Below are 20,106 nucleotides of genomic sequence, written 5' to 3' on the forward strand. Positions count from 1 at the left end.
CTTTGCAATTCTCTAACTATGTTATTATTCAACTTTACTTTAATACAGGTTATATAGAAACTCGTTACTCTAGTCCATAATGCACTAAATTACAGGTATAAATGTACGTAGTGAATGCACAAAATCCTTTCTTAGATAGGTGGAGGGAGTGCCTCAATTTTAGGAAAAACCGTTTTGGTTTGAATTTTCTTAAACGTTCAATTTAGACCAATAAGGAATGGTAATAACCTTTATCGTAGATAATTAAATTTCCTATCTAATCTGTAAAATATTTTTGTTGTTGTATTATTAACCGTTTATGACTTACACATCTATGACGATTTACTTATTGACTATTTGATAGATATCTCTTCCAATATTTGTTTAAACAATACAATGATAATAACATAACTTTGAAATCTATAAATTTCCTAAAACTTTTACTTTCAACTTTTTTTCTAAAATTAATATTTAAGTTATAATTCGTTCAATGTTACAATAACCTCCTGATATGTGTTCCCGAGAGAACTTGAAATGCAAAGTATATGAAAACACTATTGGGTATAAATGCAAGGATCTGGCCAAATTTCAAATTATTCCATCGACTACTTTTCAACTTTTGCGGTCATAAACGTACGGAACCTAAATTTATATATATATATGGTATACAATGGGTATAAATGCGTTTGTACCCAATGTTGCCCAATTTCAGAAAAGGCACAATTTGCTTAATTTGAGAAAAGCCCAACTTGATTAAAATATAACAAATAAAACAAAACGTAATTAAAGTTGATTAAAAAACGAAGAAGCTATAATCAGTCAAAGATTGCATTCAAAGATTGCCCAGCTCTTGTTAGGAAAGAGATGGGCACTCTCTTTGCTAACAAACATTTATAACGTAATCTTAATTAGTCTTTTTCCTCTGAAGATTTCAAAAAAAATCCTCTAGATGGCAGGATATATTTGTACCCCCCTAGTGTTGCCATCTAGCGGATCTTTTTTTATTCTTCTGAGTAAAAAGGCTAATTAAAGCATTATATTTTTTAAATAATACTAATAAATTTTTTTTAACTAACTACAGAAGACAAATTATAAACATTATCATATTATCATTAAATCCGGACATACAATAATTAATAATTCCAGGCCTTTTTCCTCTGAAGATTAAAAAAAGACCCTCTAGATGGCAACACTAGGGGGGGGGGTACAAATATATCCTGCCATATAGAGGATCTTTTTTTAATCTTCAGAGGAAAAAGGCTAATTTCATAATCCATTAAAAAACTTAACTTGGAAAACTTTTATTCTGATAACAAAGCAGTGAAAATTTCAAGTTTAGTTGGTAAGGTATTAATTATTAAACAGTTTTAATGGTAAGGTATTATTAATATTTTTTAGAACGTTTCAGTATAATTATTCATATTGATGGGAATATTTGGCTTGAAGAAATACTCAACTGGACTGGAATCAAACTAACAACTTCTGTTTACTCGTCCATTGTTAGTTAACATTCCTAACGTACGTGACAAATGTGTAAGTAAGTAATATGTTATTAGTAAACATTACTAATTATTATCTAAAAGTATCTAAGAGTATTATAGGTATATTATAGGAAGTAAATATTACTTGAGTCAACGATCTCAATAACTAATTCAAGAAAATAATTACTGATGCTAAAAATTTTTGGAACTAAAAAAAAAGTCATTTCTGCCATGTTTAATAGAATGAAAATATAAAAAATAAAAGGATATTCTCTTTAATTAGATAAAAAATTTCATAGGGTACATTAAATAATTGATGAAAGTTAACTGTTATCTTTCACATGTTTTTATATAATTGAATATATTTTACGATGATGAATTTATTGATACTGACAGTCATTGTTGACTAAAATTAAATGTAATAATAACGAACTGAAAATTTTGTATACATTTTAAAATTGATTATGTCAAAATATTTTTTAATAAATTGTATTGTTTTATATAATTGTCATCATATAGATTTTATACATTTTATCATAAAATTTAAGGATAAAGGATGCTCTTCGTCATTAAATTTCATTTTTGAAAATCAAAAAGAGATTTTGGCAAAAGATTTGTACATTTTTTAGCTTTTTTTAAAGGAGGGCGTAAAAATCACATTTAAAAAAGGACCACTTAAGTTTAATTTTAATAACCTCATTTTGTATAATTTTACGAGAGAAACAAAAGTTCTGAGTACGGCGACATTTATAATCAACAAAAATTTTCGTTTTAGAAAGGCTGGTTTCTAAGTTTTCAAACGCTGTTTGCGAAAAATTTGGTATTAAAGGAGGTCGTAATTCTATTATTTACTTAAAAAATTGTTGCTTTAGTAAATATTTTTCCATAATGTATTTTCGTTATGATATATTTGTTATTAAATTTTTTATTTTTTTATTTGCTTCCTTACACTGTTTTTATGAGCGAAAATCAAAATTATTTAATGAAAATAAAAATTGTTTCTTTTTTTAACTTAATTAATTAACTTTTTTTAATTTTTTGACAAAATTAAACAAACGAACCAGATAGGTATCAGTTGTTCGTGCTTTTGACTAAGGATACAAAGTACCTCAGTTCGTATCAAAAGCGGGATCCCTGGTAAATTAAAAAAAAAATTCATAAACACCAACTTTAAAAATTTTTTTGTCATAATTTTAAAAAAAAACGAACCCAATTGTAGTGCAATTTTACCGTTAATCTAAGTCAGCTAAAGACCAATTGAGAAAAAATCAAATTTACATTCTATTTTTTTGTTGTCATTTCCAACGGCGGTGTGGTAGGCTTGGTAGAGTGTTGGACTTCTATTCCATAGGTTTAAGGTTCAAAGCTCATGCAAGTCGATCACCGTCAATTGTTCAATCAATACAAAATATATGATCTGGAAGTGGTTATCTGAGGAACGCATTACTAAGGGCACTGATGGCACAGTTCCGATTCGTCTCGACGGTAGTACAAGTACGCTAAGAATAACCCGCATCAGATCATTCTGTGGCCAGATTGAACAGCTGTATTGAAGAACAATTGAAGAGCCGTTTAAGCGACTGTCTGATGGTGATAACCTCACCATCACATACAGTTTTTGTTTAATTTTTTGACAAAATTTAACAAACGAACCAGATAAGTGTCAGTTGTTCGTGCTTTTGACTAAGGATACAAAGTACCTCAGTTCGTATCAAAAGCGGGATCCCTGGTAAATTAAGAAAAAAAAATTCATAAACACCAACTTTACAAGTTTTTAACTTCCCGCTAAGAAAATAGGGAAGTTATTGTTTTCACCCCGTTTGCCAAAATCGAGTTTTCATCAGATCTCGGCGTTTTAATGTGTCAGGAAGCTTCCCTGACTACTTCCGCGAGGGTGTCTGTATGGCTGTATGTATGAGTGTGTGTGTGTGTGTGTGTGTGGATGTATGTAAACCTCTCATAACTTTTGAACGGCTTGTCCGATTTGATCGCGGTTGGTGCCATTCGATAGATTTTGAGAAATCTCAAAAAACTGCAAAAAAAAATTTTTTTAAGTGGTTTTTTTTCAATAACTTTTAAACGGTTGTATCGATCAATTCCAACAATTTATCAGCTCTCAACATCAAAAAACCACGTCGATCACCACCAGTCCGGTCAAAATCGGTTGATTCGTTCGTGAGTTATCGTTGACGAAAGAAAACCCAAAAAAGTTTTTTTTCGGAATAACCTCAAAATTTTTTGTTCTATCAATTGAAACTTGAAAATTCTTCATGAAGCTTCAAAAACTGCGTCGAATGTCACCAACCGCGTGAAAATCGGTTTATTCATTCTAAAGTTATCGCGATTTGAAAATTTAAAAAATAGTGTTTTATCAAACGTCTATGAAATTTTTGAACTAGAAGCTCAAAAGCATCGAACATCTTCATTTTTGAGCTCAGAGAACTACCGATCGATTTCAAAAACTAATCAGCTCTCAACGTGTAAAAACTACATCGATCGCCACCAAGTCGGTCGTAATCGGTTTGTTTGTTCTTATTATATCGTTGTCGAAAAAATGCGATAAAAATGATTTTTATACAAATGATTTTTTTATCAATAATGCCATAAAATTTTTTTTAGAAAAATAAAAAATAATTATTTATGCCGTAAGTTTACATACTTGAATGACAAATAACTTGAATAACATCAGAATAGACAAAATTTTTTACGCGTTATGAGTCAATACTTAGCGGGAAGTTACAGGGATGACCTGCAGGGTCAACCGTTTTCCAAATTTTTTGTATAAAATTTGTATATCTACAATAATCTCATGCAAGTTGATAATATTTTGGATAAATCATTGATAAAATCCCGTTTCATTTTCAATAAAGAGTTCCTATAAATTTAGCTAGTCGAACCTACTATATCATCATGGGTAATTATTTTAATAAAACCTGAATGAAGTTGATTATCAATCAATTGACTTGACAAAGCATAAAATAATAATAGACACTTTAAGAATTATCTATCCGTATATGGTTATGAATTCAAATATTCGCATTATCTACAACAATCCGCATTATCTACTTCAAATCAATTTCTCTTTTGCGGCCCTATAGTTGGTGTATAGTTGTGTGGATATTATACTCTGGATGAAACTATAAATTTGGTACTAGAGAGCGTCAACAAAATTATATGAAAAAACTCATTTTACTACCCTGCAAACACAAGGAAAAATTAAAAGAGTACGTAATTCTTAGTGTGTATAATTCCGAAGCTAAGTTTACCACCTTCCCGTACATTATCAAATGATGCGGCATAAATTACAAAAAACAACCTACAAACTAAAGAGTATAATCTCCTTTAGCTCGTTGGCTTTTATAATCCTCAAAAAGAGGAACTGCCTATGGTTTAAGGTACCAGTACTAAACGTTTTACTCAAAACTTGATCTATCTGCCCACGAAGATCAGAAGGTGTACGTGCTTTCTCAAAATAAAATTTTGAATTTAGATTGACGAATATCGATTTCCTATTTCGAGTAAAACTGATAGTTGATTAAATTAACTAGAACAATTCACAAAGATTTTTTTTCCAGAAACTTAATGTTTTATTTAAAGTTAGATAAATTTAGACTAAAGTAATTGCAGTTTATTACAACGACACATTTTATGTACGTTTTTTAACGTATCTAAATAATTAGATTTAAAAAAATACCCATTAAACTTTTTTTATAAAAAAACAAAAAGACAATCGATGGCACAATGTGTACGCCATATTATTTCCCAACAGGCATTAAAATGAACTATCATTGGTTACTTACTTACAGAAATATAGATACCTAACATAACGACAACACATAGGACTCGACTCCCTGACTCTTTTCCGTATATTAAAGTATATTATGGCTGGCTGTACAGATATAAAGAATATATATGTATTATATACATGCAATGTTGTAGTAACCAAGGATTAAACGGATAACGTATGAGTTGCGAAACTTTTTAATTAGACTTCCTCTATAGACGGGTTTGCATTCCGTTGAGAAATTAACCAAGTAGTAGAAAGTTATATACTCAATGTATGTTAGTGCTTGCCTTTAGCTTTCTGTGTAATATACTAAAAAGTATGAGATGATGTGACGATGTTTTTTTACCCTGTATATTGTTGCTAAATCGAGATGTACCAGGGTTGTCAATTGTTTCACATTTGGCATCGTATTATATATTTAGTGAATTAATAGACATGAAAAGTCCGTATATAAAATAAGTTTTTCTGCAAGCGAAAAAATAGATTTTAGAAACTTAAACAAATACGTACATTACATACGTCAAAAAATTATGTTTAAATTACTTTAAAAATATCAAAGAATCAATGAAGTTTTTCTAAGAAGTTATATTAGATGTTTTGAAAAAAAAAAGTATATCTATAAAAGCCCAAAATTATATAAAAGTTGTTTCCAATCGAAAATATAAATATTCAATGATATAAACTAATCTTTATAAAATGGTTTAAGCAAATCTGAGTATCAAATTATCTGTCACTATACAGTCATGGGAACTAATTCGGAAATTTTTCGATTATTCTTAAACGGTTCTAGATAAAGAGCTGACATTTAAATGAGTTCAATGTAACGTTAATATGGGTCGAATAACAATAAAATCGCGTGTGCAGATGTTGTTTGATGTTTAGTGTTTTCAACCTGCGACAGACTGTGATATCGTTGCTCCAAAACGGATAAACTGAGATTGATTTTTTTGTTTGTGTTATATTCACTGTATGTGATGTATTTATTGAATTCACGTATTATATATTATCGATATGAACATTGGATTGAACTAATTGTTAATATTGTGTATATTATATTTATCCGGTCTAATTAAACCAACAAATAGGAGTGAAGGTTAATAACTTCGCACCCAGCACAAAGTTGGTAGGAGCGTTCAAAGCACCATCATAAATGAAATCTAAAAAGTAAATAAACGAAAATAAAAAAATTTACTGGGAGTTAAAGTTCACAAGAACGGTTTTGTGCGATTTTCAGCAAAACGGTATGTTTTATCATTCATTTAGTTCAGACGAAAATTGTTGGGCAGACAATTAAATATAAATGATGTCTCTATATAGATAATGTCTCAATTATTCTTGTCCTAAGAGCCACTATTTCTGAGATATAACGATTCAAAAAGTTGGGAGTTGTAATTGTCATAATTTGGCTACGTTTACTCGCCTCCTTTGATTCTTTGGTTTTTGAATGCGTCTGTTGTGATTTTGTTTAATTTGACAACATTGAAATAATAAAATATTCAAGGGTTGAAAATAATGAAACGGTGAAAATTATTAAGAAAAAAGGGAAATTTATTCGCCTGATTCATAATTCTCTACTACTTCTGCTTCCGCTTCTTCTTGTTTTTCTTCTTCATCCTGAGTGCCTCAATTTGCATCGCATGTCTCCTTGTTGGTGTCAAACAAATTCTCTACTGTTGGTAATTCAATATTGGAGTTCACCTAGATACTTTTCGAGAGAATGGGACGTAATATGTTTTATTTTTCTAACAAATACTTTCCACTATTTTCCAAAAGTTTTTAGGTACAAGCAATTTTGAAAGAAATGTATGCTATTCGTGTCCTCTGATATTAGATTAGACGGCGGGGGTAAATTTTTTTATAAACTCAACCATTCTCAAGACGTTTCAAAATTTTGAAATAAATTTATACTATTTAAGTTAGTTTGATTGTTTGCTTAAGTAATGTAGGTTTAAGTGATTGAAAAACCAAAGTGAGCACGCAATAAGTTCCGGAGTAGACTTGACCAAGAACTGCAAGTAAACTATTGGTTTAGCGGAGTCATGCATATGATGGGTATTTAATATTTATGAATTGCAGCTGATTGCATGCGCAGCAAGCTAAAGTGCCGAAGGCCCAAGCTAGACCGAATGGCATCTAATTGACCAAGAGATGGAAGTAAATTTTAAATTTATTGGGTGGGCTAAGTATAACTAAGCATAGTAAAGCTTTGAATAAATTGCAGCTGAATGGGAGCTCCAACAGATCGTTGTAATTGTCCAAGAGATAGGAATAAAGTTTAATTTTAGTAGGTGAGCTTAGTGGGCGAGTTAAGCATACTATAGCTATTGAATTGGAGCAGATTAATTAAGATTAACAATAACAAGCTGGTCAAAAGTTATAATCAAATAAAATTTAGGTGAAAATAAAAGTTCGCCGGGTCATCTAGTGCGTATTAAAAAAAACGACGTAAAAATTAATAAGAATTGTAAAGCTGAATATTCAGGAATATTAAGCATTAATAAAAATTGAAAAGCTAATATGAATATTAAGAATTAATAAGAATTGAAAAGGTGAATATGTAGAAATATTAAGATTATGACTCATTAAATATGTGTTTTATTCAAGTGGAATATTATTACGAATCACACGGTAGGATGACATATATAAACAAATGGATTTTATAATATACGAATGAGTTGGAGAACAAATAGACACTTTAGTGAATTACTCTAAATGTAAAGTAAGTAGAGAATTCACCTGGTGATTATTATTCAGACACAATGCGACACTAAAATGGGCAACAAAAAACAAATAATGGTGAAAACCTTTTCACTCTTTTTTCTTTAACTTGCATTCAAATGACAGTCAACTATTTAGCTTAATAACTTTATTTTTAGTCACGTTCATTTTTTTCACTGCTTCATCGGTTTCAAAGTAAATCTTCATTAACTTCAATTATGTCTTATTTTACTTGAAAACATTATTTCATAATGTTTGTATATTTGTAAATGCAATGATGAAAATATTGTGTTTGTATACAGTTATTGCGAGAAATTGTTAAGAATAAATATACCAAAAAGTGTCTTTCGACAATGACAGGAGAAAAAGTGTTGCTGCAATTATTACAATTTCTAAATATGAAATTTACAGTTAAAAGATTTCTTGTCATACAAAACAAGGGGTATGATAAGCCGAAATGAAAAAAATTTCCTTTTCATTTTACTAGCAGCGCTCTTATAATGAATTTTTTTTTTCAATTATATTTTAAATCTAAATAAAACAGATAAACAGCTTACCAATCACCATGATATTAGCTTCATTGAAAAGCTATAATTTTATTCCATTTGTGTTAGTAATAAATTTAAGACTAAGGGTCTTAAACTAGGTTTTAGGTATAAAGCTGATGTATACTTTTAGGACTTATTTTAACTAGTCAAAAATCGTTGTGTAAGTCTAACAATATACAGCAAAGAAGATATGAGAAAGCCTTTTAAGTGGTTATTTTAAGGAGTAATTATTCCGTCAGCTAAACTGCGGGGGTCTGTTTATCATCTTACTCCTTTTAAAACGTGCAATGGATTTGAAAATGGCTTGGAGAAGGTTTTTATTGTTTGGAGAAAGTTTTCATGTTTATAGAAGGTTTGTTTATATGTAAATTGTGTAAATAAAAAAATCTTAAGTTCAATATACTTAAACGTGGTGTATAATTGACTGTTGAACCCTACACTTGATACATGGGCTTTTTAAAAGCTGAACAAGCTTTTAAAAACAAACGAAAAAGATCCTTACCAAATTTAAATTTGAGACATAATTTCCGAGATATAATCATTGGAAAAAGTATAAAATTCATCCACTCACAATGCCAGTAATTTCAATGTCGATAGGTTCTGAAATATTGTTCTTGGAAAAGTAAAAAATTTATGCACAATGCTAGCAAGCGTGATAGGCATGTTTTGTCTATACGAAAAGGACCATTAATTTGTCGTCTTTCTTTATTTTTGCATTTAATTATCAAATTATCTCACTTTCTTTGATTACTGTTGATGTTTGATACTATTTCTGAGAATATGAAAAGTATAAATAAAACGCTTTCTATAATATACTAGGAGCCGGTATTTGTGTTTGCAAAATGCAAGGATCGCATTTTGTCAATTGATTCTTGTTCAGAAAATTATATAGATTAATATCCCGGATGTTGCCTTTGGACAGAAACATTCGAATGTCAATTTTTCGTACAGTAAAGCTGATATTTATTACTCTTCAGAAAGTTATAAAATCATTTTAGGATTTTGATAAGCACAAAAACATAATTTATTAGGTATTACTTTTCAACATCCGGAATATAAATCTATAACATTTTCGGAACAAGAACCAATTGACAAAATACGCTTTTTACATTTAGCAATCTCAATTACCGGTCCCTGATATATTATGGGAGGTTATTTAATAACTAAATGCGAAGGGAAAGAAAACAAATTGCTTCTGTTTTCGGTTTTCACTTCCCAATTAGTTTTTTGATAGTCCCCTGCTTATAAACAAGTGCATGCCTATCACGCTTACTGGCATTGTGAATGAATTTTACTTTTCCATGGACAATATTTAAGAAACTAGGCCACAGATATAAATTTGGTGAATGGTTTTTTCATTTGCTTTTAAAAGTTTATTCAGGAAGTGTGTAGTCATGTTACAAAGGTAATATGTACTCATGTTAAAAAGTCCAATAACAGGATAATTGACGCTCGGACATCAAATGATTTCCACTTTTCGAAATTGTCTAAATTTACCGAATAACCTGATATTAATGATATACTATTGCTATTATTTCTATTATGGAGAAAGAAAACCAAAGACACGATTCGTTCGTAAAAAACAAAATCACATCGGGTAAAAATTCATTTGATAGTTCGAAAAAACTATATCCAAAAGTCTACGTTCAAGTGCTTTGCGACGAGTACCGATAGCACTATTTGATAAAGCCGAATAGCAAAATGAGATAATAATCAGAATTATTTCAAAATGTTTTTATGTTGTTTTTAATGGAAACTTGGATTTTATCGAAAATATTTTCCTATTATTCAATTTTTAATAAAACAATACCTACATAACATTTATCCATGTAAAAAGTTTAGTTATGCAATAAATTTGAATTTGATTCTTGATGAATTTATTTTTATAAATTATTTATTAACAAAATATATTTTTGTTAACTGTATTTTCGCAGAGCAAGTCTGCATTATTTTGGTTTTGTTGAATTAAAAATTATAGAATATATTTTGCATAATTTAATGCTAATTTTCATTGATTACCGAATAATACACTATGCGTTCCTACAACCAAAAATTATGAAACTAATAACTAGTTTTAAAACTATTAGATTTTTTGTATAGATAAGTTTATTTTAAAAAATTGCAAGTTGATAAATATAAGAGGGAATTTTATGTATAAAGACAGATGTGGTTTAAATATAGTATCGGAAGCCTATTTGAGTCTTGAAAATTGGCAAACAAATACGAGGACAATTATGCCCCTCGTTCACTCAATTGTAATTAAGATTTCAAACCAGTATTGTAATTAATTTGAATTGAGTCGGAATCTTTTTACACAAGGTCAACTTACTCTTTTACGAGTAACGATTTGTTATTATTTGTTATAGGTTTTAAAAATATTTATAATTTAAAAATTCAGACATAAAGACTGGGATATAATGAATAAAAAATTACTTACGTTGTTTGGGATTTCCATTAGCTTCATATAAGGCATCATAATGAAAATCAGTTATGTGCCAAAAGTAACCTGCAACAAAGAAAATATTTCATATATTAACTAAAATTACTTGAAATAGACACTAGAATTGGAGAAGAATGTTAAGCGTAAATAGAAAATAAATCTTAAGAAATTTCTAATGCAGGATGTTCCAATGCCAAAATAATAATTGTGTATTTGTAACCTCAAACCAACAATAATTTCCTTTGCTGACGAAAGTCCGTTCGCAAGAGTTTCAATTTATAGGAAAGAGAAGTCGATTTATTAAGTTTTAGAATCAATTGTACAATTGAATAATACCGAAATACTTTTATGAATGTACCGGCTATAACAATATTGGTTTAAACGACATTTCGGCTAAAGTGATCGATTATCGTTGGAATTAAAATGACAACCAAGGCATGTTAAAATAAAATTTTGTTTCAAGTGTATACTTTCACAGTTAATCAAAATAACATCATAATAGGTACAATTTTAAAACTTATAAACTTTCTGTCAAACCTTAATAACTGTATCTCAAGACCTAATATCTTTATTTTGAACCTTATCAACTCATTTATCGGTTTAAGCGAAGAATTATCATTGGAATTAGTCTTAGATCATATATTTTAAAGTAGTGAATTTTCAAAGGAATTAGTCAATAATAACTATTAACATGTGTATTTATGCGCGATTGTTTATAAAAATAATGAAAGTTTATGGTCCTTTAAATTTCGTTATAATCGATTTTGATTGAAATTATAAAATAATTTTATGAATAGTTTGTTGGATTTTTTACCTTGACTGTATATATTCAGTTTATCTATTTCGAACGGGAACATCCTGTTTGAAAGAATTGAATAACAAGGTGCACATTAAAAAAATACAACTCTTCTCGAGACACAGAAACGATTAAAACATTTCCAAGTTATAAAAAATCCATTTTGCATTTTTTGAAAATTTATATATCTATCTATTAAATATATTTCTTGTATGTAGATGCCACTGAACTCCTTCTAAACGAATGGGCCGATTTTGATGAAATTGTTTGTGTGTGTCATGTAGATCCGATGGTTGAGATTCTCAATTCGGCCTACTACAACCACAAAAATAAATTTCATTAATTAAATGGTGTGACCGCATATAAATCATTCATTTCATTATTATTACAACTTACTGTGTACTATATATTTTTAAAAGTATTGAGGTGTTATTTATTATTATTCAGGTATTGTAAATAGCTATTTATTAGAGCTATATGTGAGCGCAGCGGCTCCACTGTCGGAGGCTCCAGTCCGGCCGAAGGTCAGGCCGTGGTCCGTCCAAGAGATAGGTGGGAAATTTGGGTTTAGCCAGATGCGTTTAGCGGAAAGGCTTAGCATAGCATAGTCATTAATGGATTGGAGTTACATTTCCGCAGGACAACGTCTGTCGGGTTCGCTTATTTTTCTGTAAAATAGTTAGTTATTTTAGGACGTAACTCGAAAACATGAAAAAATTTTAAGATAATTTTTTTGTGCGAATATGTCTAGATCCTTGTTGTTTACGAATTTCGAACCCTCTTATCTACAAGAAAAAAAAAATGCGATAAAACATCTACAATAAAAAATTCCATTAGACAACCCAAAGAATTACCTAAATTTCATCCAAATTGTTTCATACTTATGTCCTAATTTCGAAAATATAGTAGTTTCTAAAATCAATTTTTCGTTTTTGTAAAAAACTTTTCATTTTTTTATTTTTGGAGACAATGGACAAAGCAGATATACAAAATATACATATAAAGCAGATAACACAATTTTTTTTTTTGCTTAAAAAACGTAGTTTCACACTGAACGAACCCAACGGGGGGAGGGAGGGGGGGTCCAAATAACATACCAAAAAAACTGCTTTACAGCGTTTTGCGATTTTAATGTATAATATGACCGGCGTAATGAGTAATACATTCAGAAAGTATTATTTGAAAATTATTATGGTTTCTTAACATACATTTTCTTAAAATGTTTTATTCAACGTCAGCTTAATCTAATTTGCGCCTGATATCGAAGTTTTATTTTAATCCACCAGTTGTCGTATGGCATTTTCCCGGTAGAAATTATCGCGATTGATCTAGGCTACTCTTTGAATAATTACACATCAATGGTTCCAATATAGTATCCATTGAATACTCCTTTGCTTCGTAGTACCTACGCACTAATTCAATTTACAATAATCAAGTTCATCAACTTCAAAGAATAAAATTTGTTATTCAATTAATAATTTTATTGTTGTTTGGCTTGCTTCTCGTAATTATTATTTTTAAAACAAAGTACTATGATAAATAAAACAAAATGTAAATTTGTTTGAGTGTTTTTGGATAACATAATTTTTAGCGAATTTCCTATTCATGAAAGATGAGATATTGATTTTGTACTGATAGTGATTTTTGGGAGAAATTTCTTCAATCCTGTAACTCTTAAAAATGACTCTATTTTATATTTATCGACATGTAATCGGAATGAAATTTAAAGCCTTCAGCTTGTTACTTTTATAGCATTGATTATATTTTGTCTCTTAAAATAATATAATTTCAATACTTAATAGCTCAAAATATTTGAAATCTTTAGACATAAGTTCTAAAAATTTTTCTAAACTATTCTGTAAAGTAGAATTTATTTCGAGTCGATTATTGAAAATCTCATCTTTCTAGCACGTTAAGAAATGACAAACGTAATTTTTGTGGCGGCTGACCGAATGGTCAACGTTATGTCAATTTTGTAAGAAGATGTTTTAAAACATATTTTATCAAGACAAGATGGTTTTGTGCGGTTGCCAAGATTTTATGTCTTTTGCTTTCGAAATTCAAAGTGTATGGCAATAAATACTGCCGGTGGAAGGTTTTCGGCAGTATTAATTTTAAATATTTTACAATATCTCTAACAACATACGTAGATCTGTAGCATCTGGTACCTGAGAATTGGCCATCGGTTCAAGTAAGCGGGTATGTATACGTTCACTGTACACACTATTTACTACTCTAAGGTACATGGTTTGCTCATCTTAAAATAAGTCAGGTCTGGAGGTCCGGGGATCTTGGACCATAATTTTTCTGAATATCTATAAAATATCTGAATCAAGTGTAAATAATTTTTCAGAACTTAATTTTTAACATTAAAATTGCAAATTTTGAATAAACCATGATAATGATCGATGTTTATGAAGGGCACTTTTTGTTGAAGTATATAGTTAATTTCATCTAATTTCCATACTTTAAATCCTTGGTGTAAAAATAAGGGGGAGGGGGAAGGGTTAGCTACCAAAAATCCCACATTTTACGCTCATAAATTGAAAGGTTGATACGAGTTATTTTGTATGAAAAACAGCGTCAGCACACCAATTTTGATCAATATCGAATTAATTTGAGGTAAGCTATATGTGGTAGGACGTTCTAAAGAGCTTTAAGACATTTATATATATATATATATATATATATATATATAATGGTTTTAGATATGTACAAAAATAAGCATTTTTGCGGAAAAAGCACTTCCCTCTAAATACTTACTGCCTGCTATAAACCTGCGAAAATAAGAAAATAATTTCTGTTCCAAATTTGTGATAGGTCACGATGCAAAAATTCAAAAAAACAAAAGTTTAAAATCTTCGTTTACATGTTAGTTATGCATGAAGAATTTATTTCAACAAGTTTTGTAATTATATTCCATTACTTCCATATATTCAGGGATCGTTTTATTTTTAATTGTTCGTTTGGCTTACGCAGCTTCTATTCGACAAATTTTTATTTATTCATTTCTTTCTGTACTGCGCACTTGTACATAATATAACAAAAAAAAACCGTTTGTTGTAATTGATTATTGTTTGTGAACAAAAATTTATTTAAAAATAAAAATTTTGTGCCTTTGTTATTTAATTTTATATTTTATTATTATTATCATTATTACTATTTTTTTTTTTTTTTGTATTGATTTCATTTATTTTATTTTTTTATAAAGTACAGGCTACAACAAAATACAAGTATGGTGTACGATCGAAGGGTATTGTATGTTTATTGAATAAGTAATCAAGTTGTTGTGTAAATTAAACAAACACTCTTTTTATTAACAACAATCTATTTTCTATACTGCATTTGTTATCCGTACTCAAAATGGATATCTTTTTATATTTAGAATTGAATTTCTTTATAGGGGAAAATTTCTATATAAGTAAACAGACATACTTACCCATTTATCGGTTCTTGACACCAATATTCTGATGGGAAGAGTGCTCGCGAATAAATTTATTTCTCTACCGATTAATTAGGAACATTTTTCTAAGCTTAATTACAGCGCTTATGACATTTAAAAAAAGATACACTCTTCAAATAGGAATGATTTTAAAATAAAACTATGAAAGTATTTAAACAAATACAAAAGTTTCTTTACTTATTGCATTATTCAATCTCCTCATGCCACGAAATATGCGTCTGATCATCAAAGTATTATAGCTTGTAATCGATCCGGCATTATTCTGGAATGTGCATATACTTTTTCTCAGAATGGCCAACACAAATTATATGATTGAAATTGTACAACAAACGAATTTCAAACATGAACACGTATCGATCATCGATCTGGAATCTATTACTCGACGATTTTTGGACTCCTAAACGAAAAATTATAAGAAATACTTATAATTTATATTATAAAGGTTGAGGCATATTTGAATACAATTTAAAATTAACAACACAGAGACCTATAAATTATGATAAATCCCTATCCCTATATATAATAAGTGTTAAAGTAAGGATGTTTGTTTGTTACACTTCCACACAAAAACTAGCAAATGGTTTTTAATAAAACTGTACAGCAATATAGCTGATACATCAGAATAACACATGAGCTATAAATTATAAAGACATATTAAAAAAAATTAAATTTAATCTGACATTTACTATTTCAAGATTTCTGTAAAAATTTAAAATAGAAAATATCAAACAATTTTCATGGCTACCTTTTCTGATATACTCAACGAATTATGACTATTTAACAATTTGAAAAATTGAAACTGTGCATATCTTTTAGCTGCGTAAAACAATCCCTTCAAGTATTAAGGAAGGGGAATAAGTGAAATCAAGATAGGTGAGGAAACCCACGAACAGTGAACCGGGTAGGTATCAAGCTAGTAATAATTATATTTGTTTTCGAATAAAAGCCTTGATAATTATGACGGGTGGCGATGAAATAATCATTACATTGACCTAGAAAATCACCAATTTGATCTTCAAAATATTAAGCTATAAAGCTTGTTTGAAGATTGCTGTACTATTTAGTGTTGATTTTCAGTTTCAATTTCTTTTTTTCTAGTTTGAATAACTTTTCAAAAATAATTTTGGTAACATATACTACATTTTACCTTTGTGATTCATTGAAACCCCACCTTTACCATAAAAAACTAAACTTTCCCACAATATTACATTACATTTGCCCGCACTACAAGTAGCATAGTAAAGGAGAAAATAAACGAAGTATTGGATAAGTGAAGTGAATAAATGAATTTTCATTGTCTAGTTTTATTTATGTGTTCTTGTTTGTACTCAATGTTGTTTTGTTTGCTTTTATTTTATTGTAAACAAGGAATTTAAGATATTGAATATATCACATACAGAAGAAAAACAAAGATAGAATAATTTTGTGTTATAGTATTTATGGTGCAAGCTCCCATGGCAGTAACATAAGACGTAAAATTAAAAAGCTTCTAATGATACCATGAGATGGCAATGGAATAGATACAAAGAATTTATATAATTTTGGACACCAATATTTTATACAGACAAATATACACCTGAGTGGTATTCAGGAACAACGTTCTAAAAACCTGATCTGTCCAGTATATAATAGTGAAATGTAACATCTACTCATTCGTTGTTGGTAGATGATTCCGAAAGGGAAAAAAATGGATGGATAGTTCTTAATTTACAAAAAAAAGTATGTTAGAAATATGTTAGAAATGAATTTTTGTTAATCTCATATTTGATAGTTTAGTAAATGACTCATTTCTTACTCATCTTTGATAGTTAGTAACTTTACAAACTATACTCAATATTTACCAAATTTTTATACAAATGGAAATATACTATGAAAAAAAAAACTATCCCAAAACAAATGAATATTTAGGAAACAATTGTGACAGAACAGTTTGCCACATTAATTGGGCTGACACCGACTCCAAAAATAACAATAATTGTTATATAAGCGTTATTTTTTTACTTTTTAGTGCATATTAATTTGCTTCGGAACATTTTTTTTAAGTCGGCTTTCTTTTTGTTTAAAGTTTTTTTATTTTGTGTTTTTTAGTGAATCTGAAGTACACTAACTAATTTTTCACAAAAAAAAAGATTAATGAAAATTGGTTGGTGTGATATTGAGTTATTTGTCCATTTGTCGCGTACATACTTGCAACAAATTGAAATGGGAACACTTGGGGAGCACCAGTTTTCAAATAAAAAAAGAACAATCAAAATCGATTCACTCAGTTGAAAGTTCCTAGGTAACAGACTTAAAAAAAAGTCGAATTGAGAACCCTTTCCTGAAGTCGATTAAAACACAATTCGTTTGGTGGCACTACACATATTAAAATATGTGTGTTTTTCAACCACCAAACAAACCCATACTAGCTATACCCTGCCACGCTTCGCTGTGGGACATTGTGGTTTTCGATAAAAGAGTTCACAACTTTTAAACGGCTGAACTGATTTGCATGTAGCTTACAGTTTAATGTACACTCTAAGTCATATCTTTAACAGCATATCCATAATAGACATTACAGATCTATTTCAGGTATGACTATAACAGAATATGTAATTCTCGTATAATGTTATAAATATAACAGTTAGAATGAACATGTGCATTTTTTGTGACATAGAGTGTCCACATATACAGACTTGGGTATATTTGAAAATATTCGATTGTTCATCCTCACTTTCACGTCCCACCTTTCCACCACCCGAACGTTAAAAATTAATAAAAACAATCCTTGAAGTGAGTTGTATGTCGTGCCAAAATTTTGCCTCAATCGATGTAGAACTTTTAAGTTTATAAAGCACCCACAAACGAACATTACATAGTTAAACCTTATGAATTTCAATTGCCAATAACTAGGAAAGTGTTGACTTTTCGAAATATACTTAAAAAAGCCTTCTTGCCTAGAATTAACTTGGCATCATATAAATTTTATTTCGTGGGGTTTCATCTACTTACCGTAAAATTTTCAGGTCAATCAGAGCTATATATAAAAATTTAGAGGTTTTATCTTCCTTTACTGGAGTATATGAATAGAATTAAAAATTAGTAAAATAACACTTTATCAATCATCATCAAAAAAAACAATTTAAGGCTTTTTAAGGCTCACTAGCGATTGTATTTTTTTTGTTTAAAATAATACAAAACGATTACTTGTTTTTTCGAATATACTTTTTTAAGAAATTTTTTTTTTAAATATGAAAAGTACCGACCATTTTGTTACTGACATGGGAACTTGGATTAATATATAACTAGAACACAGCGGTATAATACATGGCTAACTTATGTATTGTATTGGATAAGAAGACATTTTATATGCTACTATTTTCCTTCAATCGAATTGAAAATATTTATGTATATGTGTTTGTATGTATGAACGTTAGTGTAAATATACTTCCTTTTTGTGTGTGTACGGTCCAGTTAGATCGATTTCTTTTTCAATAATAATTGAAATGTTCCAATTTGATTATTTTGTTTGCGTGTTCATATACCAAATCCGCAATTGATTGATAAAGTGTTCTTTTACTAATTTTTAACTCTATACATAAAATATAAAGAAAAATCTTAATGCAGAGATATCATTTTCGTTTAAAAGATATTTTATTAATTCGTTGAAATAGACGAAAAAACATACGCTCACGATTTTTGTAAGAAAAACTATCACGGTTTCGCAACTTTAGTCTAGGTATAAAATAATCCTCATACAATCTAAATTGTAGGCAACACTTACTGTTATAAGGTTGCAAAAACGGGAAAAAAGGTGCCCAAATTTGAAAAGTGGAAACGATTCAATTTGGTTATTTCGACTCGTCTAACCTACACCTGTTTCTAGAATCTAGACTCAAAGTAAGATTTATATAGTCGTCAGTAATGTGCATCCCACAAACTTCCAATAACAATTTTTGATCGGAATAATTTTCGCAACTTTTTTGCTTAGTTTAATTGTAGTTTATTGGAATATATGAATTTTCAAAGTTCTTAAAATTATGAAATTTCTGGTTGATTTTACTATTCAAACCTTAAAATGGTCACATTTTTCTTGTTAAACATGTTTAACGATTATTTATTGTGTATTAATAAATGGTAAGTAATCAGGTAGTCTAAATTGGAACTACAGAAAAAGCGGTCCACAAATTTTTATCGCCTGTTGGCGGGATTTATCTGATTTGGATTTGAATATTTTTATTGGCCTTAAAAAATGGTAAGTACAAGTATTGCCATCTGACAAGTATTGCCATCATCTCATTCGGGTCTTCTTCCAATTTTAATTAGTACGAATTGCTATCGCCAGTGGGCGAGTTGCAACTCCCAGTTATCAATAAGAAAAGAAAGAAGAAAAGAAATGAATATGCAATTGTGATCCTTTCTTTCTTTCGAATCCGCTAATCAAACGCGAATGTTTGCTAGCTTCTATGAATAATAATGATTAATCCACTTAGCTATTAGTTCTTAAATCTTTTAAATTAACACACGTTTTGAAGATTGTACAAATTTTATGAAAATAGCACATCATTAAAATGCAAAGAAATTGTGAATGTATATTTTAAAATTTAAAACTAGGAAACTTTAGTAAATGAACAGTTTCATTCATAAAAATAGAATTTAACTTAAATAAAAAGATGCAAAGAGCACGAAACACAACGTCAAATGATTTCAAAGCTACAGCTTCTACTTTCTGATAGATAGTACTGGTTGTCTCAAAATGATTAGAATCATCGTATACCTCCAATACAGTGATTTATAAAAGACGGGAATTTTGGCCCACCAAATTTTGATCGGATATCGGTATATGCTTATGCTGGTTTTACACTTAACACTTACACTATATATTTCAAGGATTTCCTGTTTCTTCAATTTGCCT

General features: G+C 29.3%; 1 protein-coding gene across 1 annotated transcript in view; it reads right to left on the minus strand.

The window, feature by feature from the left end:
- The window catches only part of LOC123304978 (acid sphingomyelinase-like phosphodiesterase 3b), a 984,284-nt gene that overhangs the window by 299,167 nt on the left and 665,011 nt on the right, over positions 1–20,106 (minus strand). The window contains exon 2 of the mRNA XM_044886559.1: positions 10,951–11,019. Within this exon, the coding sequence (XP_044742494.1) occupies positions 10,951–11,019 (69 nt within the window). The remainder of the gene's footprint in view (positions 1–10,950; positions 11,020–20,106) is intronic.

The sequence above is a fragment of the Chrysoperla carnea genome, chromosome 1, assembly GCF_905475395.1.
Source record: "Chrysoperla carnea chromosome 1, inChrCarn1.1, whole genome shotgun sequence".
NCBI classification, from domain to species: domain Eukaryota; kingdom Metazoa; phylum Arthropoda; class Insecta; order Neuroptera; family Chrysopidae; genus Chrysoperla; species Chrysoperla carnea.